The 22,150-nt window shown below is 56.0% G+C and overlaps 1 protein-coding gene across 35 annotated transcripts in view; it reads right to left on the bottom strand.

Annotated features, from left to right (window-relative positions):
• OBSCN (obscurin, cytoskeletal calmodulin and titin-interacting RhoGEF) overlaps positions 1–22,150 on the bottom strand; it is a 216,709-nt gene that overhangs the window by 53,689 nt on the left and 140,870 nt on the right. For 25 of the 35 annotated variants that reach the window (XM_021083345.1, XM_021083344.1, XM_021083349.1 and 22 more), the window contains 10 exons: positions 9,844–10,107; positions 9,237–9,500; positions 8,296–8,559; positions 7,808–8,074; positions 7,433–7,705; positions 6,529–6,801; positions 6,019–6,215; positions 5,769–5,844; positions 3,406–3,678; positions 2,089–2,355 (listed from right to left, as the gene is read on the bottom strand). In XM_021083345.1, the coding sequence (XP_020939004.1) occupies positions 2,089–2,355; positions 3,406–3,678; positions 5,769–5,844; positions 6,019–6,215; positions 6,529–6,801; positions 7,433–7,705; positions 7,808–8,074; positions 8,296–8,559; positions 9,237–9,500; positions 9,844–10,107 (2,418 nt within the window). The remainder of the gene's footprint in view (positions 1–2,088; positions 2,356–3,405; positions 3,679–5,768; positions 5,845–6,018; positions 6,216–6,528; positions 6,802–7,432; positions 7,706–7,807; positions 8,075–8,295; positions 8,560–9,236; positions 9,501–9,843; positions 10,108–22,150) is intronic. The other 10 variants (XM_021083366.1, XM_021083370.1, XM_021083367.1 and 7 more) reach the window with 4 other exon arrangements.

Here is a 22,150-nt window from a genome sequence, read left to right as displayed (position 1 = left end):
GATGGGGCTCAAGCTTTGCTGCAGTATGAGGCTCTGGAAAAGGGTTCCCTTCCTTTCCTCCCCTAGCCAGAGCTAGTAGACCTGCTTGGCTGCTACCCTCACTCACTTGGACCAGACAGACCTCTCCCAATTCTCAGCCTGCCCTAATTGTCTTGTACATACTGTACATCCCAGGAGTCAGTAATTAGCAGCTACACATTTTTCATGGAAGCCATGAGATCAGGACTGGGCATGCCAGGCCCCAGATCCAGCTCACTGCCTGGCCTCCATGGGCTGGCCACTTCTGAGGGCCCATCTCCATGTCAGGCCACCTGTACCAAAAGTCAATGCCAGTGGGCTTCAAACGCCGGAGGGCTTCTGGATTCGGTGGATCTCTGAGGATGGGGATGACTGAGGGCAGGGGTGGTATCCAGGCAGGAGAACCAGAAACAGGGGATGCAATGATAGGAATAAAGGAGAGGTGTAAGGGGCAGAGGGGAGCCAAGCCAGTGAGGTAAAGGATGCCTAGCCACGTGGGGAGCAGTAGGTAGGGATAAAGACAGGTAGGAAAGGAGTGCCATGTGACCCAGGGCTGTCCAGGATGCTGGAGAGGTCTGGCCTTGACCCACATGACAGGAAGGAGTCTCTGTAGTCACTGACAGAGGTAGCAGCCTGGCCCAAGTTCCAGACCCACAGGCCCAACTGCTGTTTGGGGTGTGCACCCCACACAGAACTGGCACAAAACCCTGACGTTCCCTCTTAGTTCATCCACAGAGTCCACACACTCCTCTGAACAGGGGTCTCCAGGGAGTTAAGGGAAGAGGGCACCTCAGAGTGGAGGATCCATGGAGCCCATCCGCATCCCTGTCCTTGCACCCTCCTGGCCCTGGTCTGCTCACATCATAGACCAGACACCCCATACTCCTGCTCCTTTCCTCCCCGAGTCAGAACTGACAGAGCCAACAGCAACGCAAGAGTATATCCCACATCTCTGTGCTTGGATGGCTATGACCAGCTCTGTGGGGCTGCAGCTGTTCTTGGCCATGATGGGACAGGTGGGGCAGGGGGAGGTCTACAGTCACCGTTGGAGCTCACCCTCCTTAGCTCCAATCCAAGGATCAAGGCTGCTTTGTCTCCATAAAAGCTCAGATTTTAAAGCAGCAGTGATGAACCCCTGAGGTCTCCCTTATGCTGTCTCTGCTTCTTTGCATCTTGTTCTCTACTCCCTGCCCAAGGCCTGAAGGCTCTGCCCCAGATATCCACAAGCCCCCCAACCCCCACTGCCTCCTTTAGGACCAGGCTCACACTTTAGCCCCTTTCCACCTCTCATAGGAATATCACCCCTGAATGGAGGGAGTTTCATCTGTTCCCTGCTATGCTCCAAGGGGCCAAAAAAAGTGTTTAAAAACTTAGTTGTTGAACTAGTGTGTGAATGGGGTGTGTGAATGGGGTGAGTGACCTTGGGCAGTCAGTGGCCCAAACCACACCCACCCCTATTCTTCCCAGCTTGGACGCTCCCCTGACAGCTGTAAGCTCACTCACCACTGGGAACACCTCAGTTTTCCCAACTAGAAAGTGGCTGCAGGCAAATGACACCTCCTCCCCTGCAGCCCTTTGTCTCCCTTCCTTGTCTTTCCACAGCATATCCTTGCTGTGTTGCAGATGGGGATATGGGGCTCAGACCATCCTGAGTAACCAGCCCAGAAAGGGGCAGAGCTGGGGTCTGAATCCAGTATTCAGGGAGCTCAGCCCAGTGGCCCTTCTCTGTTCTAGGACACAGCCCTGCCTAAGGCCCCACAACCCCCAGGCCTGCCCACCCACCTGCCTGCCTGGAAGCTGCTTCTCAGCCTGCCTCTACCTCCACCCCTTCCCCACCAGGTGTTTTGGATGCAGATTCTCCATGCGGCCTCTGCCCTTGTGTTTTCCAGCCGTCCGGTCCTATCAAACTGCTTGGGTCTGGGTGGGTGGGCTCAGGGCCCAGAATCCGCCTGCTGGGATCCCATCTTTTCAGCACACTGTCACTGCACTGCCTGCTATTCCACTGTTACGGCTCTAGTGAGCCGTATGGCAACCACACTGAGCCCAGGGCTGCCTGCCAGGCGGCCTCACCTTGCACTTGCAGCAGGGCCACCACGCGGGTGCCTGCGGCCTCACAAGAATAGATGCCACTGTCGCAGGGCAAGGCCGGCCTGAAGGACAGCCTGGCCACGGTCCAGTCCTGCTCTATGATGACACGGCACCCATCAGCGCACACCTCCTGCTCGTCCATCTTCCAGGTGGCCTGCACGGGCCGCGAGTACTGGCAGAGGAACTCAGCTGGGCCACCCTCCTCCACTGCCAGGTCCTGCATGGCACTGACCACCTCCACTGTGGGATCTGTTGGCCAACAGGCCAGGCACACGTCAGCTGGAGCAACGTGGCCACGGCCCACCCACCCTCTGCAGTCAGCATCAGGGACTCAGAAGCACGCAAAAGCAAGGCTGTGGTAGAAGGGGGACCATCCATGGTGGTCCAGGGCCCTCCATGTGGGGCAAAACTGCCCCCACACATCCCCACCCACAACAGATGGGACTGTTGGCTCAGCATCCTATCCACTGCTCTCCCTGAGCCCCCACTTCCCCACTTCCCCTAGCCCAGGGCATGTGTTGCCTAGTGGGACAAAACAACCACTCCTGAAAGCCCTTGGGCCTGCTCAGGGTCCACAGCTCCACTGGGCACTTGACACCTGCAGCCCAGCTTATCCCTTCTCTGGGGCCTTGTCGCCTGCCCACTCAGGTGTCCCATCCCATCTCTACTTGCTGAAATTCTGTTCAACAAATGGTTTGCCCTCAGACCTGGGCAAACATCCATATTTATTCTGCAAGAGCATGGAGGAGGCCCGTTGGTAAACATGCCAGTCGAAACCACATTGGGCTGCTGTGCCAAGCATTCCCAATACCCCCACTGGGAGTGGGTTGAAGGGGTTTCCTTGTAGCCCACTACCTTGCACAATGGCTACCTCTTCCCCAGAAGGACACAAGACCTCACCCAAGCCCACAGCAGGAAAAGCAGCTACAAGCAAGGGCAGTGCAGGCCACACCCAGGGCTGAGAAGGCTGCCTTCACCTCCAGGCTGCTCTCTGGGTGTGTGCCTGAAGGAGGTGTGGCTGCAAAGTGGTGGCCAGATGGGCAGCAGTGCCCAGGGCCCTATAAGCAGGTGAGCGTGGGGTCAACCTCCAGCTTCACTTCTCTGAATTGGCCTTCTTTTTCATCCACTAGGCAGGACTGCAGCCTGCCCACCGTGTCTACTCACGGCACATATCAACAGATGCCCAGTCTGCACCTGGGAGGCCAGTCCCCGAACCCCTGCCCTGGGAGCCCGCAGGAAGCATGCAGGGGCAGCAGAGGCAAAAGCGCCAGCGCAGGGCAAAGTTCTATTGGCTGGTACCTTTGACCAACAACTTGGCCCTGGAGACCAGGGGCCCTGCACGGTAGGTGATGGTGCCCGAGTCGGCGACCCCCAGGCCTGAGAGCATGAGGGAATGGAAGGTCCCATCACGCACGGAGATGGCACTTTGGGGACCGTCCTGCAGCAGGGTCCCATCCAGCCACCAATGGGCCTCTGGCCCACCCGCACGGGACACCTCACAGGAGAACGTGGCCACCTCCCCCGCAAAGACGTCCACATTCTGTAAGCCACGTATCAGGTACAGCGCTGCTTCTGTACAAGGGGGTGAAAGGAGGGGAGCTGGGTGCCCTGGGTCTGTGGGGCCATCTTGGGGTCCACAATTTGGGGGCACCCTGGGGTCCACTATGCTTGAGGCAGTCTGGGCCTGGGGTCTAGAGATCCGCCCAGGCCAGCTTGCCTCCCCTGCTCACGGAATGAGACATGGAGACCACCCTTAGTGAGTCTATGGAAAGCCCTCAGCCCCTGTGTACCCCACAGCTCCATCAGAACATATTTGGTTTCACCAAAGGAGACTTGTATCTACACCCTATTCAGAAAGCAGAACTTAAAGGCACCAGGTCCATGGCTGGGATCTTTGTGAGGTTGGGTGTGGGACAGAAAAGAGAGGCCGTGATGTCCACCTCTCTGAAAGGGAGGGGTCTGCTTGGGCAGTGAGCCCTCTTTCCCTGAGGGTGTGGAAGCAGATGTTTCTCCCATTTCCAGAGGGCCATTTGTCCAGACGTCCCCTGAGATCCCTCTGGCCCTAAGACACTGGAGCCTTAATGCAGAATGGCAACTTCCCCCAACTCTGTTACACAGCAGGGTCTGAGCCCAGAGGGCTTCCCAGATGCCTGCTCTGTGCTCCCACACCCACCCCAGCCAGGTTCTTCCTCAGAGCCTTCCATGTCCCAGGCCCCCACCATTCCTCCATGCTCTCCGAAAATGCACGCCTGACTTCACCCTCAACCTGCTTCCCATTCTCATCTCCAGCATGGCTCCCAAGTTTGCCTGTATACACCTACCACCCATGTTCACAACCCAATGCTCATGGACCTCATCCTGAAGCCACTTGCCCAAACTGAGAACACCTGCTGAGAGAGGCCAAGGCACAACCCTTAGTGGGATTTGTAGAGCCCAACCCAGCTCTGTGCTGCCTCCCCACAGAAAAGCCAACTCTGACACACACGTGAGGCCCTTCCTGGCCTGGCTCGGCTCAGGACACCTACAACACTGCCCCCTACCATCATTCAACTTGGGAACATTGCACCATGGAGACTTTCTTAGCCCCTCAGGCCCCAGAGCTGACCACATGAAGGCTTGGAGGAAGGCAGGACACCATGTACAATTCCCCCAGCATATTGGAGACTCCCTGAGGGCAGAGCTGCATCTGGCTGCTCTCAAGGTAGATAGTAAACAGATGGTGAGTGGATGGATGGGTGAATGGATGGTAGGTGAACAGATGGAGGGATGGATGGATGGATGGATGGATTGATGGGTGGGTGGATGGTTAGTGAATGGATGGTGAATGGATAAGTGGATGAACATATGGATAGATGGTAGCAGAATGATGGTGAGATGGATGGATAGTAGATGGTTGGTGGATGAATAGATGGTGGATGGATAAATGTGTAGATGGTGGGAAATGATGGCTGGATGGATGACAGATGGATGGATAGTGAATGAATGGATAATTCAATAGATGGATGATGGATGAATGAATGCATGTGTGCATAGCTAGATGGATGGTTAAATGGTCGATGGATGAATAGTAGATGGATATCAGTATGAGAATGAGGAGTAGGACAGCAGGGGAGGGTCTCTCAGGGCCAGGCACCCAGAAATGACCAACTCTGGGGACAAGGGAAGATTCAAGTTGAAGGTCCTTAAGTCCTGTTTGCATGTCTGGGACCATGTACACTATGCTCTAAACCATTCATGTGTCACAGGATATTATATTATATTAACATCTGGGAGCCTGTCGAGTATGCAGGTATGTATAAATGTTGATGAGAGCACATGAACCTGTGTGATAGGAGTAGCTATATGGAAGGCAGAAGTCCAGAAGGCCCTGCTTCCCCCTCGGGGTACAAATCCCCAGAAGCCAGATTCCTCATCTCCCTCCTACAGACAGCACTGATCCCACACAGGGACCCCCGCCACACACACACCAGAATTTCTCATGCTAATCTTCACTGGCCCACCTCCAGTGAGTTTAGTGGTCAAGGGTAGATAATTTCCACCCCAAGACAAGATCGCTGCTGGAAGCTCAGGTTTCTAGCCTCACTACCTGCCAACAGCTCCCTGAGTAGGAAAACATGGACATCCACAAGCAGGGGTGCTGGGTGTAGGAAGGGGCTGCCCACCTGTGACCTTCAGCTGGGCCTCTGAGCGACATGAGCCCACTTGGAAACTGATGGTTCCAGCATCCTCAAGGGTCACCTGTAGGAGCAGGGATGGGTGTGTTAGCCTGGCAATGCCCTTTCAACCATCTCTGCTTTGCAAGTCCTCAGCCAAATTTGGCTGGAGTTGGAACCTTCCCTTTTATGAACCCTTCAGGGGCAGGAGGGCCCCTATAAGCATAGTGGAGCCCAGGCAGGTACAGGGAACCCCCACCTTGTGCAGGGTGAGCAAGTGGAGTGTGCCATGCTCCACCGTGATATCGTTCATCTCATTGGCCTGAAGGGGCACTCCTCCCAGGGCCCAGTGGGCCTCCTGGCCCAAGGCCCTGGACAGCCGGCAACGGAAGTGGGCATCCTGGCCCTCGCTGAGATGCACGTCCTTCAGGGGCTCCAGGATGGTCACCTCAGGGGCTGCATGGAGTGGGGGTGGGATAGAGGCAAGGCATCAGCCTATGTCTGGGATGCCTTTGCCCCAACCATCAGGAGCACCTCCCAGTCCCCAAGGTCTGCCCCCAGCACCCCTGATCCAGTTCCTAAAGACAAGCGTACTAAGCACCACTTTACCCCAACATCTGGGGCCACCCCAGAAATACTTGTTCTCTGCCAGTTCCATACCCCCAAAGGCAGGAAACCTTGCCATCTATCACTGTTCCTCAACAGCCCAAGGAGGGGCTGGATATTCTGGCCCCAAGCAGAGCGAGTGGCAAGGCTCAGTTTCCACTACCTCGGACAGTGAGCTGGGCAGTGGATGTGTGGAGGCCCACATGGAAGGAGACCGTGCCTGCATCCTCGGGAGTCACACTCTTCAGCTTCAGTGTATGGATGCAGCCACCCTGCACAGCCACCTCTGTCACCTCATTGGTCTGCAGTGGCAAGCCCTGGAGGCGCCACTCCACATCCATGGCCCCAGCCCGCGACACCTCACAGCTGAACTCTGCTTCCTCATCAGCCTGCACCTCAGTGTCAACCAGGCCCCTCACAATGGTCACATCAGGCTCTGGAATGTGGGCAAAGGGGGTCTTTACTAGACAGGTCAGAGCATTTGGGCCAAGGACCCATGACTCCCACCCCCACCTCACCTGCAGGAAGCCCTCCCAGGTACTCTCATGCTCTTCTGTTACACCCTCTATCTCTTCCACATGACATTCATCATCCAATATGCTCACAAACACAGCTCCTTCCCATGACACTGAGCTACTGGGGACAGATACCAGGCAAGGGGAAACTGTTTGGAGAAAGCAGGCTAGGAATTGTGTGTGTGTGTGCAGGGGGGTGCTGCTTTCCGTTCCTTCCCACCCTATGGCTGGAGTGAGACATTAGGAAGGCAAGACCTTTGAGACAGACAAGCAGCAGCTCAGAGAGGGTTGCCTGGGCCAGGCTGTCCCACCTGTTGGCAGGGGGTGGGAGGCAGGGCAGTGTTCAGAGGCCACAGCTTCAGTTTCCTCTCTGTCAACACTTTTCTAGAGGCACTGGCACCATAGTGGTGCAGAAATGAGCAGAGAAAGCTTGTAACCCTAGGGGTCTTAGAGCTACCCTTGGTACAGCACCTGGCGAGAGGGGGTGCTGAGGTGGGCCAGGTGTGCCCCCAGGTAGCCATAAGGGGATTGGGTGTGGCAGGGAAGGCTCACCTTTGACTTTGAGGGAAGCCAAGGTTTTCTGGCTGCCCACCATGCAGGTATACTCCCCCGTGTCCTTGGCCTCGAGCCCATGGATCAGCAGCTCGCAGGTGGCCCCCTTGCGCCTCATCTCATACTTGGAACTCACTTGCAGTTCCACACCCTCTTTGAGCCACAGCACGGGGGCCCCAAGCTCTGAGTTGTTCAGCTGGCAGCACAGCCGGGCTACACCACCTGCCTCCTGCTCTGCATTCTGCAGCTCTGTCTTAAACACAGGCTGGAGGGCTGGGGAGCCAGAGAGGGATGCTTAGGGCTGCTGAGCAAGGTGCCTGCCAGTCCTTGTGAACTGAGGGACTCAGGGAGGGCAGGGGCCAGTGGGAAGCTCACCGCGGACAGAGAGGCTGGCAGTGCTCTGCATATGACCTGTGTCACAGGTGTAGTGGCCAGCGTCCTCCTGCTCAGCTCCGTGCACCAGCAACTCGGCAGTTGTGCCCTCCAGAACCATCTGGTACTTGGCACAGGGGAAGAGCTGCAGGGAGCCCTTGCGCCACTCCACACTGGCACCTGCCCGGCTCAGCTCACAGCGCAGGTGTGCCGTTGCACCCTCATCTACCTCCTGGGCCTGCAGCTCCTGAAGGAACCTTACGGGTGCAGCTACAATGGAAGAGTGAGAAAGTGAGGGCACATGCACCAGTAGTTATGGAGATGGGGGAACCACAGGTGTGCAGCTAACAGGGGCTGGGTAGTGGGAGGGGAACAGCTTCAGGCCAGGTCTGCCCTGCCTTGCACCAGCCAGTTCCAGCAGTTCCATCTCCAGGGTGGAGCTGCAGCCCTGAGGAACCCCTACAGCATGTGCGGCTGGCCTAGGGGCCCACCTGTGACAGTGAGGGTTGCACTGGTGGCCTGGGAGCCACAGGTGCAAGTATATTCTCCAGCATCCTCCCGGCGCAAGTCTCGAAGCACCAGCTCTGCAATGTGGCCCCGCTGCTGTGGCTCCCGGCGTCTGTCTGCCTGCAGCTCCAGGCCACCCTTACTCCAAACCACAATGGAGCTGGGCTCAGACAGCTCACATCTCAGGCTGGCTGAGTTGCCCTCCTCAGCCTGCAGGCTCTGCAGTGGCTTCCTGAACACCTCTGGGACTACAGGATGGGAGTTGGGGGTGAAGGGAAGAGAAAAGGTCATCCCCAAGACTCGTATCCACAAACCCAGCAAGGAGACTGGCACCCAAAACCCAGTCAGCCCCACCAAGGGCCAAGGCCAGATGTGGATCATGGCTTCACCCCAGCTGCCTGACCTGCTCAAAGGACCCACTGCCTCAAGCTCCTGGCGGCTGGGGGTGGGAGTGGGATCATGGGGCTAAGTCTACTCTAAGGGAAGGGGGATTGAAATGGGGGCTGTAAGAGGAGCCCTGGATCTGACTCAGGCTATTCTCATGCCTACCTCTACCCAGGAGACCCACAGACGGGCCAATACCCCTTCAGATCATCAGGGCTGGGGAAGGGGCAACCTCTACTCCTAGGGCAGGACCCTCAGATCCTGACTAGAGGCTATGGAGTATGGGGGGAAAGTTGAGTGCATTAGGATGGGTAGGGGGAGAGGAATATTGTGGGAATTCCATCCCTATTTGGAAGCAGGCCATGTTAGGTCATTTGGGTGGAGATCAGTACCCAGACACCAGGATACTGAACAGTGAGAAAGGTGAGCAGACAAGTAACAGAGAGAAACCACACAGGGCAAAGAGGAGGCGAGCAGTGTGGGCACAAGAGATAAGAGCACAGGCATAGGTCCCCAAGTGAGTCCATGTGGCCATCTTTACCCTTGACAGTCAGCATGCCCGAGGTCTTCTCCTGCCCGCACACACACGAGTACTCGCCAGTGTCCGCCACAGTCAAGTCACAGATCTCCAGCTTGCACACGACTCCATCCTGCCTCAGGCTCACTCTGTCCCCAGGTCTGAGGATCTCAGGCCCCTTTCTCCATTCCACAGGGGATGCCTTGCTCAGTTCACAGTGCAGTGTGGCCGTAGCACCTTCCATGGCCTCTTCCATCCTCAGACCCTTTGTGAACTTGGAGGGCAGGGCTGAGGAGGGTCAGAGTAACACAGAGAACATAAGACTGTGTGGGGAATTCTGTGTCCAACATGGGAACATCCACCAGAACCACACAAACTACAAAGGACTGAGAAATGAACAAATATGAATGCACGGAAAATGAGGGAAGTAAATGGCCTAGAGGGACAGAAACAGACTGGATGTGAATATCGTGACAAATTCTGAAGGAGGAGATGGACGCCAAGAGATGCTCAGGGAATGACAATAGGAGAGACCACAGAGACCGACAGAGTCTGATGGGAGAAGGAGATGACATGGAGACAAAATGCATACACCAAGCAATGGGTCCATGTGGCTGCACACAGTCTTTACCCTGGACGGTCAGTGTGGCCGATGTTCTCTCCTGCCCACATACGCATGAGTACTCCCCAGCATCTGCCACCATCAGGCCACGGATCTCCAGCTCACACATGACTCCATCCTGCCTCAGGCTCACTCTGTCCCCAGCTCTCAGGGTCTCGGGTCCCTTCCTCCACTCCACGGGGGCCTCCTTGCTCAGCTCACAGTGCAGCGTGGCTGTGGTCCCTTCCATGAACTCCTTGCTTCTCAGTCTTCTTATGAACTCAGCAGGCAGGGCTAGGGAGGGACACACAGACACAGAACATCAGAGTCACAGGAGAAATGTGGAGACAGGATATGACGCAACAGAGGGAAAGACACAGACCCCAACAGGACAAGAGGACAAGAGGATAGAACCTGCAGTGACATGAGAGGTAGGAAGTTATCTCAGATGCTGGTTTCTCATGGTTCACACAACAGCCCAGGAAGGAAAAAGAAATTCCGTGGAGTTATGGCAAGAGAGTAACACTGAGACTAGTAGGGAAAAGGTGATGGGCGCAGGAAAATACCATGAAGTCAATAATTAAATTCTAAAACACAGCTCTGCTTCACTAAACATGGTCTTTACCCGTGACGGTGAGTGTGGCCGATGTTCTCTCCTGCCCACACACACACGAGTACTCCCCAGCATCTGCCATAACTAGGGCACAGATCTCCAGCTCACACATAGCTCCATGCTGCCGCAAGCTCAATCTGTCCCCAGCTCTCAGGGTCTTGGGCCCCTTCCTCCACTCCACAGAGGCTTCCTTGCTCAGCTCACAGCACAGCATGGCTGTGGCCCCTTCTGTGGCTTCCTGATTCCTCAGACTCTTTGTGAACTTGGCAGGCAGGACTGGAGATGGTCAGAAGGATACAAACACCATTATGCTTTCCAAACACACAGAAGAAACAGAATATGGACAGCACATAGAAGACATAAAATCCAAAAGGACATGGGCTACATGCTATGGACTGTGTCTCCATTTGGCCTAGTCTGCTCAGTGTGGTTGTGGTCCATTCCTTGGACTACTCAGTCTCCCCTTTATTATGAATCTGAGGAGGGATGGAAGCATGGAGAACATCAGATTCTTCAAATTCATTGGGGACAGGACACGACAGGACAGACGAGAAGACACAGACACAAACTGGACAACAGGATAGAACCTACAGTAAAACTGTGAGGAGTGGGAAGACTGAGATGCCAGTTTCTCATGGTGCACACAATAGCCCAGGAAGGAGGAAGAAATTTCATGGTATTATGAGAGGAGGATGAAACTGAGATGAGGCGGGAAGGTGAGATGGGTGTAGGAAGACACCATGAGGTTGATAATTAGATAGAAAAACAAAAATCTGCTGGTCTGCATGTGGCCCTTACCGCGGACGGTGAGTGCGGCTGAGGTTTTTTCCTGCCCACACACGCACGAGTACTCTCCAGCGTCCGCCACGGTCAGGCCACGGATCTCCAGCTCACACGTGGCTCCATCCTGCCTCAGGATCACTCTGTCCCCAGCTCTCAGGGTCTCAGAACCTTTCCTCCACTCCACGGGGGCCGCCTTGCTCAGCTCACAGTGCAGCGTGGCTGAGGCCCCCTCTGTGGCCTCTTCCTTCCTCAGACCCTTTGTGAACTTGGCGGGCAGGGCTGGAGATCGTCAGAAACATAAAAATCCATCACGCCCTCTGAACACGGGAGAAACAGCACACGCACTGCACAGAGAAGACACCAAACCCAACTGGACACGGGCCACATGCTGGGTGTGCCATGCACACACTGTGGACTGTGGCCTCCCTCGGCCCAGTCTTACAAAGTGGGGTTAGGCACCTCCCACAGACTCCTCAGGCCTCGTATTGGTATTAACCTAGGACCAGGGCTGGAAAGTGTTAGAAGGCATAGGAAACATCCGAATCTCCAGAGATCATCGGGGACGGAAATGACAAGACAGAGGAAAAGACATAGACCCCAACAGGACAAGAGGACAGAACCCACAGCGACACAAAGAGGGGTGGGAAGTGGCTGAGATGCTGGTTTCTCATGGTGCACACAATAGCCCAGGAAGGAGGACGAAGTTCCAGGGAGTTCTCGCAAGCGGGTGATACTGAGATGACCAGGGAAGGTAGGACGGGTGTAGGAAGACACCATGAGGTTGATAACTGGACACCAAAACACAACTCCGCCAGTCTGCACACAGTCTTTACCCCTGACGGTGAGTGTGGCTGAGGTTTTTTCCTGCCCACACACGCACGAGTACTCTCCAGCGTCCGCCACGGTCAGGCCACGGATCTCCAGCTCACACGTGGCTCCATCCTGCCTCAGGATCACTCTGTCCCCAGCTCTCAGGGTCTCAGAACCTTTCCTCCACTCCACGGGGGCCGCCTTGCTCAGCTCACAGTGCAGCGTGGCTGAGGCCCCCTCTGTGGCCTCTTCCTTCCTCAGACCCTTTGTGAACTTGGCGGGCAGGGCTGGAGATCGTCAGAAACATAAAAATCCATCACGCCCTCTGAACACGGGAGAAACAGCACACGCACTGCACAGAGAAGACACCAAACCCAACTGGACACGGGCCACATGCTGGGTGTGCCATGCACACACTGTGGACTGTGGCCTCCCTCGGCCCAGTCTTACAAAGTGGGGTTAGGCACCTCCCACAGACTCCTCAGGCCTCGTATTGGTATTAACCTAGGACCAGGGCTGGAAAGTGTTAGAAGGCATAGGAAACATCCGAATCTCCAGAGATCATCGGGGACGGAAATGACAAGACAGAGGAAAAGACATAGACCCCAACAGGACAAGAGGACAGAACCCACAGCGACACAAAGAGGGGTGGGAAGTGGCTGAGATGCTGGTTTCTCATGGTGCACACAATAGCCCAGGAAGGAGGACGAAGTTCCAGGGAGTTCTCGCAAGCGGGTGATACTGAGATGACCAGGGAAGGTAGGACGGGTGTAGGAAGACACCATGAGGTTGATAACTGGACACCAAAACACAACTCCGCCAGTCTGCACACAGTCTTTACCCCTGACGGTGAGTGTGGCTGAGGTTTTTTCCTGCCCACACACGCACGAGTACTCTCCAGCGTCCGCCACGGTCAGGCCACGGATCTCCAGCTCACACGTGGCTCCATCCTGCCTCAGGATCACTCTGTCCCCAGCTCTCAGGGTCTCAGAACCTTTCCTCCACTCCACGGGGGCCGCCTTGCTCAGCTCACAGTGCAGCGTGGCTGAGGCCCCCTCTGTGGCCTCTTCCTTCCTCAGACCCTTTGTGAACTTGGCGGGCAGGGCTGGAGATCGTCAGAAACATAAAAATCCATCACGCCCTCTGAACACGGGAGAAACAGCACACGCACTGCACAGAGAAGACACCAAACCCAACTGGACACGGGCCACATGCTGGGTGTGCCATGCACACACTGTGGACTGTGGCCTCCCTCGGCCCAGTCTTACAAAGTGGGGTTAGGCACCTCCCACAGACTCCTCAGGCCTCGTATTGGTATTAACCTAGGACCAGGGCTGGAAAGTGTTAGAAGGCATAGGAAACATCCGAATCTCCAGAGATCATCGGGGACGGAAATGACAAGACAGAGGAAAAGACATAGACCCCAACAGGACAAGAGGACAGAACCCACAGCGACACAAAGAGGGGTGGGAAGTGGCTGAGATGCTGGTTTCTCATGGTGCACACAATAGCCCAGGAAGGAGGACGAAGTTCCAGGGAGTTCTCGCAAGCGGGTGATACTGAGATGACCAGGGAAGGTAGGACGGGTGTAGGAAGACACCATGAGGTTGATAACTGGACACCAAAACACAACTCCGCCAGTCTGCACACAGTCTTTACCCCTGACGGTGAGTGTGGCTGAGGTTTTTTCCTGCCCACACACGCACGAGTACTCTCCAGCGTCCGCCACGGTCAGGCCACGGATCTCCAGCTCACACGTGGCTCCATCCTGCCTCAGGATCACTCTGTCCCCAGCTCTCAGGGTCTCAGAACCTTTCCTCCACTCCACGGGGGCCGCCTTGCTCAGCTCACAGTGCAGTGTGGCTGAGGCCCCCTCTGTGGCCTCTTCCTTCCTCAGACCCTTTGTGAACTTGGCGGGCAGGGCTGGAGATCGTCAGAAACATAAAAATCCATCACGCCCTCTGAACACGGGAGAAACAGCACACGCACTGCACAGAGAAGACACCAAACCCAACTGGACACGGGCCACATGCTGGGTGTGCCATGCACACACTGTGGACTGTGGCCTCCCTCGGCCCAGTCTTACAAAGTGGGGTTAGGCACCTCCCACAGACTCCTCAGGCCTCGTATTGGTATTAACCTAGGACCAGGGCTGGAAAGTGTTAGAAGGCATAGGAAACATCCGAATCTCCAGAGATCATCGGGGACGGAAATGACAAGACAGAGGAAAAGACATAGACCCCAACAGGACAAGAGGACAGAACCCACAGCGACACAAAGAGGGGTGGGAAGTGGCTGAGATGCTGGTTTCTCATGGTGCACACAATAGCCCAGGAAGGAGGACGAAGTTCCAGGGAGTTCTCGCAAGCGGGTGATACTGAGATGACCAGGGAAGGTAGGACGGGTGTAGGAAGACACCATGAGGTTGATAACTGGACACCAAAACACAACTCCGCCAGTCTGCACACAGTCTTTACCCCTGACGGTGAGTGTGGCTGAGGTTTTTTCCTGCCCACACACGCACGAGTACTCTCCAGCGTCCGCCACGGTCAGGCCACGGATCTCCAGCTCACACGTGGCTCCATCCTGCCTCAGGATCACTCTGTCCCCAGCTCTCAGGGTCTCAGAACCTTTCCTCCACTCCACGGGGGCCGCCTTGCTCAGCTCACAGTGCAGCGTGGCTGAGGCCCCCTCTGTGGCCTCTTCCTTCCTCAGACCCTTTGTGAACTTGGCGGGCAGGGCTGGAGATCGTCAGAAACATAAAAATCCATCACGCCCTCTGAACACGGGAGAAACAGCACACGCACTGCACAGAGAAGACACCAAACCCAACTGGACACGGGCCACATGCTGGGTGTGCCATGCACACACTGTGGACTGTGGCCTCCCTCGGCCCAGTCTTACAAAGTGGGGTTAGGCACCTCCCACAGACTCCTCAGGCCTCGTATTGGTATTAACCTAGGACCAGGGCTGGAAAGTGTTAGAAGGCATAGGAAACATCCGAATCTCCAGAGATCATCGGGGACGGAAATGACAAGACAGAGGAAAAGACATAGACCCCAACAGGACAAGAGGACAGAACCCACAGCGACACAAAGAGGGGTGGGAAGTGGCTGAGATGCTGGTTTCTCATGGTGCACACAATAGCCCAGGAAGGAGGACGAAGTTCCAGGGAGTTCTCGCAAGCGGGTGATACTGAGATGACCAGGGAAGGTAGGACGGGTGTAGGAAGACACCATGAGGTTGATAACTGGACACCAAAACACAACTCCGCCAGTCTGCACACAGTCTTTACCCCTGACGGTGAGTGTGGCTGAGGTTTTTTCCTGCCCACACACGCACGAGTACTCTCCAGCGTCCGCCACGGTCAGGCCACGGATCTCCAGCTCACACGTGGCTCCATCCTGCCTCAGGATCACTCTGTCCCCAGCTCTCAGGGTCTCAGAACCTTTCCTCCACTCCACGGGGGCCGCCTTGCTCAGCTCACAGTGCAGCGTGGCTGAGGCCCCCTCTGTGGCCTCTTCCTTCCTCAGACCCTTTGTGAACTTGGCGGGCAGGGCTGGAGATCGTCAGAAACATAAAAATCCATCACGCCCTCTGAACACGGGAGAAACAGCACACGCACTGCACAGAGAAGACACCAAACCCAACTGGACACGGGCCACATGCTGGGTGTGCCATGCACACACTGTGGACTGTGGCCTCCCTCGGCCCAGTCTTACAAAGTGGGGTTAGGCACCTCCCACAGACTCCTCAGGCCTCGTATTGGTATTAACCTAGGACCAGGGCTGGAAAGTGTTAGAAGGCATAGGAAACATCCGAATCTCCAGAGATCATCGGGGACGGAAATGACAAGACAGAGGAAAAGACATAGACCCCAACAGGACAAGAGGACAGAACCCACAGCGACACAAAGAGGGGTGGGAAGTGGCTGAGATGCTGGTTTCTCATGGTGCACACAATAGCCCAGGAAGGAGGACGAAGTTCCAGGGAGTTCTCGCAAGCGGGTGATACTGAGATGACCAGGGAAGGTAGGACGGGTGTAGGAAGACACCATGAGGTTGATAACTGGACACCAAAACACAACTCCGCCAGTCTGCACACAGTCTTTACCCCTGACGGTGAGTGTGGCTGAGGTTTTTTCCTGCCCACACACGCACGAGTACTCTCCAGCGTCCGCCACGGTCAGGCCACGGATCTCCAGCTCACACGTGGCTCCATCCTGCCTCAGGATCACTCTGTCCCCAGCTCTCAGGGTCTCAGAACCTTTCCTCCACTCCACGGGGGCCGCCTTGCTCAGCTCACAGTGCAGCGTGGCTGAGGCCCCCTCTGTGGCCTCTTCCTTCCTCAGACCCTTTGTGAACTTGGCGGGCAGGGCTGGAGATCGTCAGAAACATAAAAATCCATCACGCCCTCTGAACACGGGAGAAACAGCACACGCACTGCACAGAGAAGACACCAAACCCAACTGGACACGGGCCACATGCTGGGTGTGCCATGCACACACTGTGGACTGTGGCCTCCCTCGGCCCAGTCTTACAAAGTGGGGTTAGGCACCTCCCACAGACTCCTCAGGCCTCGTATTGGTATTAACCTAGGACCAGGGCTGGAAAGTGTTAGAAGGCATAGGAAACATCCGAATCTCCAGAGATCATCGGGGACGGAAATGACAAGACAGAGGAAAAGACATAGACCCCAACAGGACAAGAGGACAGAACCCACAGCGACACAAAGAGGGGTGGGAAGTGGCTGAGATGCTGGTTTCTCATGGTGCACACAATAGCCCAGGAAGGAGGACGAAGTTCCAGGGAGTTCTCGCAAGCGGGTGATACTGAGATGACCAGGGAAGGTAGGACGGGTGTAGGAAGACACCATGAGGTTGATAACTGGACACCAAAACACAACTCCGCCAGTCTGCACACAGTCTTTACCCCTGACGGTGAGTGTGGCTGAGGTTTTTTCCTGCCCACACACGCACGAGTACTCTCCAGCGTCCGCCACGGTCAGGCCACGGATCTCCAGCTCACACGTGGCTCCATCCTGCCTCAGGATCACTCTGTCCCCAGCTCTCAGGGTCTCAGAACCTTTCCTCCACTCCACGGGGGCCGCCTTGCTCAGCTCACAGTGCAGCGTGGCTGAGGCCCCCTCTGTGGCCTCTTCCTTCCTCAGACCCTTTGTGAACTTGGCGGGCAGGGCTGGAGATCGTCAGAAACATAAAAATCCATCACGCCCTCTGAACACGGGAGAAACAGCACACGCACTGCACAGAGAAGACACCAAACCCAACTGGACACGGGCCACATGCTGGGTGTGCCATGCACACACTGTGGACTGTGGCCTCCCTCGGCCCAGTCTTACAAAGTGGGGTTAGGCACCTCCCACAGACTCCTCAGGCCTCGTATTGGTATTAACCTAGGACCAGGGCTGGAAAGTGTTAGAAGGCATAGGAAACATCCGAATCTCCAGAGATCATCGGGGACGGAAATGACAAGACAGAGGAAAAGACATAGACCCCAACAGGACAAGAGGACAGAACCCACAGCGACACAAAGAGGGGTGGGAAGTGGCTGAGATGCTGGTTTCTCATGGTGCACACAATAGCCCAGGAAGGAGGACGAAGTTCCAGGGAGTTCTCGCAAGCGGGTGATACTGAGATGACCAGGGAAGGTAGGACGGGTGTAGGAAGACACCATGAGGTTGATAACTGGACACCAAAACACAACTCCGCCAGTCTGCACACAGTCTTTACCCCTGACGGTGAGTGTGGCTGAGGTTTTTTCCTGCCCACACACGCACGAGTACTCTCCAGCGTCCGCCACGGTCAGGCCACGGATCTCCAGCTCACACGTGGCTCCATCCTGCCTCAGGATCACTCTGTCCCCAGCTCTCAGGGTCTCAGAACCTTTCCTCCACTCCACGGGGGCCGCCTTGCTCAGCTCACAGTGCAGCGTGGCTGAGGCCCCCTCTGTGGCCTCTTCCTTCCTCAGACCCTTTGTGAACTTGGCGGGCAGGGCTGGAGATCGTCAGAAACATAAAAATCCATCACGCCCTCTGAACACGGGAGAAACAGCACACGCACTGCACAGAGAAGACACCAAACCCAACTGGACACGGGCCACATGCTGGGTGTGCCATGCACACACTGTGGACTGTGGCCTCCCTCGGCCCAGTCTTACAAAGTGGGGTTAGGCACCTCCCACAGACTCCTCAGGCCTCGTATTGGTATTAACCTAGGACCAGGGCTGGAAAGTGTTAGAAGGCATAGGAAACATCCGAATCTCCAGAGATCATCGGGGACGGAAATGACAAGACAGAGGAAAAGACATAGACCCCAACAGGACAAGAGGACAGAACCCACAGCGACACAAAGAGGGGTGGGAAGTGGCTGAGATGCTGGTTTCTCATGGTGCACACAATAGCCCAGGAAGGAGGACGAAGTTCCAGGGAGTTCTCGCAAGCGGGTGATACTGAGATGACCAGGGAAGGTAGGACGGGTGTAGGAAGACACCATGAGGTTGATAACTGGACACCAAAACACAACTCCGCCAGTCTGCACACAGTCTTTACCCCTGACGGTGAGTGTGGCTGAGGTTTTTTCCTGCCCACACACGCACGAGTACTCTCCAGCGTCCGCCACGGTCAGGCCACGGATCTCCAGCTCACACGTGGCTCCATCCTGCCTCAGGATCACTCTGTCCCCAGCTCTCAGGGTCTCAGAACCTTTCCTCCACTCCACGGGGGCCGCCTTGCTCAGCTCACAGTGCAGCGTGGCTGAGGCCCCCTCTGTGGCCTCTTCCTTCCTCAGACCCTTTGTGAACTTGGCGGGCAGGGCTGGAGATCGTCAGAAACATAAAAATCCATCACGCCCTCTGAACACGGGAGAAACAGCACACGCACTGCACAGAGAAGACACCAAACCCAACTGGACACGGGCCACATGCTGGGTGTGCCATGCACACACTGTGGACTGTGGCCTCCCTCGGCCCAGTCTTACAAAGTGGGGTTAGGCACCTCCCACAGACTCCTCAGGCCTCGTATTGGTATTAACCTAGGACCAGGGCTGGAAAGTGTTAGAAGGCATAGGAAACATCCGAATCTCCAGAGATCATCGGGGACGGAAATGACAAGACAGAGGAAAAGACATAGACCCCAACAGGACAAGAGGACAGAACCCACAGCGACACAAAGAGGGGTGGGAAGTGGCTGAGATGCTGGTTTCTCATGGTGCACACAATAGCCCAGGAAGGAGGACGAAGTTCCAGGGAGTTCTCGCAAGCGGGTGATACTGAGATGACCAGGGAAGGTAGGACGGGTGTAGGAAGACACCATGAGGTTGATAACTGGACACCAAAACACAACTCCGCCAGTCTGCACACAGTCTTTACCCCTGACGGTGAGTGTGGCTGAGGTTTTTTCCTGCCCACACACGCACGAGTACTCTCCAGCGTCCGCCACGGTCAGGCCACGGATCTCCAGCTCACACGTGGCTCCATCCTGCCTCAGGATCACTCTGTCCCCAGCTCTCAGGGTCTCAGAACCTTTCCTCCACTCCACGGGGGCCGCCTTGCTCAGCTCACAGTGCAGCGTGGCTGAGGCCCCCTCTGTGGCCTCTTCCTTCCTCAGACCCTTTGTGAACTTGGCGGGCAGGGCTGGAGATCGTCAGAAACATAAAAATCCATCACGCCCTCTGAACACGGGAGAAACAGCACACGCACTGCACAGAGAAGACACCAAACCCAACTGGACACGGGCCACATGCTGGGTGTGCCATGCACACACTGTGGACTGTGGCCTCCCTCGGCCCAGTCTTACAAAGTGGGGTTAGGCACCTCCCACAGACTCCTCAGGCCTCGTATTGGTATTAATCTAGGACCAGGGCTGGAAAGTGTTAGAAGGCATAGGAAACATCCGAATCTCCAGAGATCATCGGGGACGGAAATGACAAGACAGAGGAAAAGACATAGACCCCAACAGGACAAGAGGACAGAACCCACAGCGACACAAAGAGGGGTGGGAAGTGGCTGAGATGCTGGTTTCTCATGGTGCACACAATAGCCCAGGAAGGAGGACGAAGTTCCAGGGAGTTCTCGCAAGCGGGTGATACTGAGATGACCAGGGAAGGTAGGACGGGTGTAGGAAGACACCATGAGGTTGATAACTGGACACCAAAACACAACTCCGCCAGTCTGCACACAGTCTTTACCCCTGACGGTGAGTGTGGCTGAGGTTTTTCCTGCCCACACACGCACGAGTACTCTCCAGCGTCCGCCACGGTCAGGCCACGGATCTCCAGCTCACACGTGGCTCCATCCTGCCTCAGGATCACTCTGTCCCCAGCTCTCAGGGTCTCAGAACCTTTCCTCCACTCCACGGGGGCCGCCTTGCTCAGCTCACAGTGCAGCGTGGCTGAGGCCCCCTCTGTGGCCTCTTCCTTCCTCAGACCCTTTGTGAACTTGGCGGGCAGGGCTGGAGATCGTCAGAAACATAAAAATCCATCACACCCTCTGAACACGGGAGAAACAGCACACGCACTGCACAGAGAAGACACCAAACCCAACTGGACACGGGCCACATGCTGGGTGTGCCATGCACACACTGTGGACTGTGGCCTCCCTCGGCCCAGTCTTACAAAGTGGGGTTAGGCACCTCCCACAGACTCCTCAGGCCTCGTATTGGTATTAACCTAGGACCAGGGCTGGAAAGTGTTAGAAGGCATAGGAAACATCCGAATCTCCAGAGATCATCGGGGACGGAAATGACAAGACAGAGGAAAAGACATAGACCCCAACAGGACAAGAGGACAGAACCCACAGCGACACAAAGAGGGGTGGGAAGTGGCTGAGATGCTGGTTTCTCATGGTGCACACAATAGCCCAGGAAGGAGGATGAAGTTCCAGGGAGTTCTCGCAAGCGGGTGATACTGAGATGACCAGGGAAGGTAGGACGGGTGTAGGAAGACACCATGAGGTTGATAACTGGACACCAAAACACAACTCCGCCAGTCTGCACACAGTCTTTACCCCTGACGGTGAGTGTGGCTGAGGTTTTTTCCTGCCCACACACGCACGAGTACTCTCCAGCGTCCGCCACGGTCAGGCCACGGATCTCCAGCTCACACGTGGCTCCATCCTGCCTCAGGATCACTCTGTCCCCAGCTCTCAGGGTCTCAGAACCTTTCCTCCACTCCACGGGGGCCGCCTTGCTCAGCTCACAGTGCAGCGTGGCTGAGGCCCCCTCTGTGGCCTCTTCCTTCCTCAGACCCTTTGTGAACTTGGCGGGCAGGGCTGGAGATCGTCAGAAACATAAAAATCCATCACGCCCTCTGAACACGGGAGAAACAGCACACGCACTGCACAGAGAAGACACCAAACCCAACTGGACACGGGCCACATGCTGGGTGTGCCATGCACACACTGTGGACTGTGGCCTCCCTCGGCCCAGTCTTACAAAGTGGGGTTAGGCACCTCCCACAGACTCCTCAGGCCTCGTATTGGTATTAACCTAGGACCAGGGCTGGAAAGTGTTAGAAGGCATAGGAAACATCCGAATCTCCAGAGATCATCGGGGACGGAAATGACAAGACAGAGGAAAAGACATAGACCCCAACAGGACAAGAGGACAGAACCCACAGCGACACAAAGAGGGGTGGGAAGTGGCTGAGATGCTGGTTTCTCATGGTGCACACAATAGCCCAGGAAGGAGGATGAAGTTCCAGGGAGTTCTCGCAAGCGGGTGATACTGAGATGACCAGGGAAGGTAGGACGGGTGTAGGAAGACACCATGAGGTTGATAACTGGACACCAAAACACAACTCCGCCAGTCTGCACACAGTCTTTACCCCTGACGGTGAGTGTGGCTGAGGTTTTTTCCTGCCCACACACGCACGAGTACTCTCCAGCGTCCGCCACGGTCAGGCCACGGATCTCCAGCTCACACGTGGCTCCATCCTGCCTCAGGATCACTCTGTCCCCAGCTCTCAGGGTCTCAGAACCTTTCCTCCACTCCACGGGGGCCGCCTTGCTCAGCTCACAGTGCAGCGTGGCTGAGGCCCCCTCTGTGGCCTCTTCCTTCCTCAGACCCTTTGTGAACTTGGCAGGTAGGGCTGGGAAGTTCAGAAAAACACAATTACCA

Source organism: Sus scrofa, chromosome 2 (genome assembly GCF_000003025.6).
Source record: "Sus scrofa isolate TJ Tabasco breed Duroc chromosome 2, Sscrofa11.1, whole genome shotgun sequence".
NCBI lineage: Eukaryota > Metazoa > Chordata > Mammalia > Artiodactyla > Suidae > Sus > Sus scrofa.
Note: the sequence above shows the minus strand (reverse complement) of the source record. Positions and strands in the feature narration are given on the sequence as shown.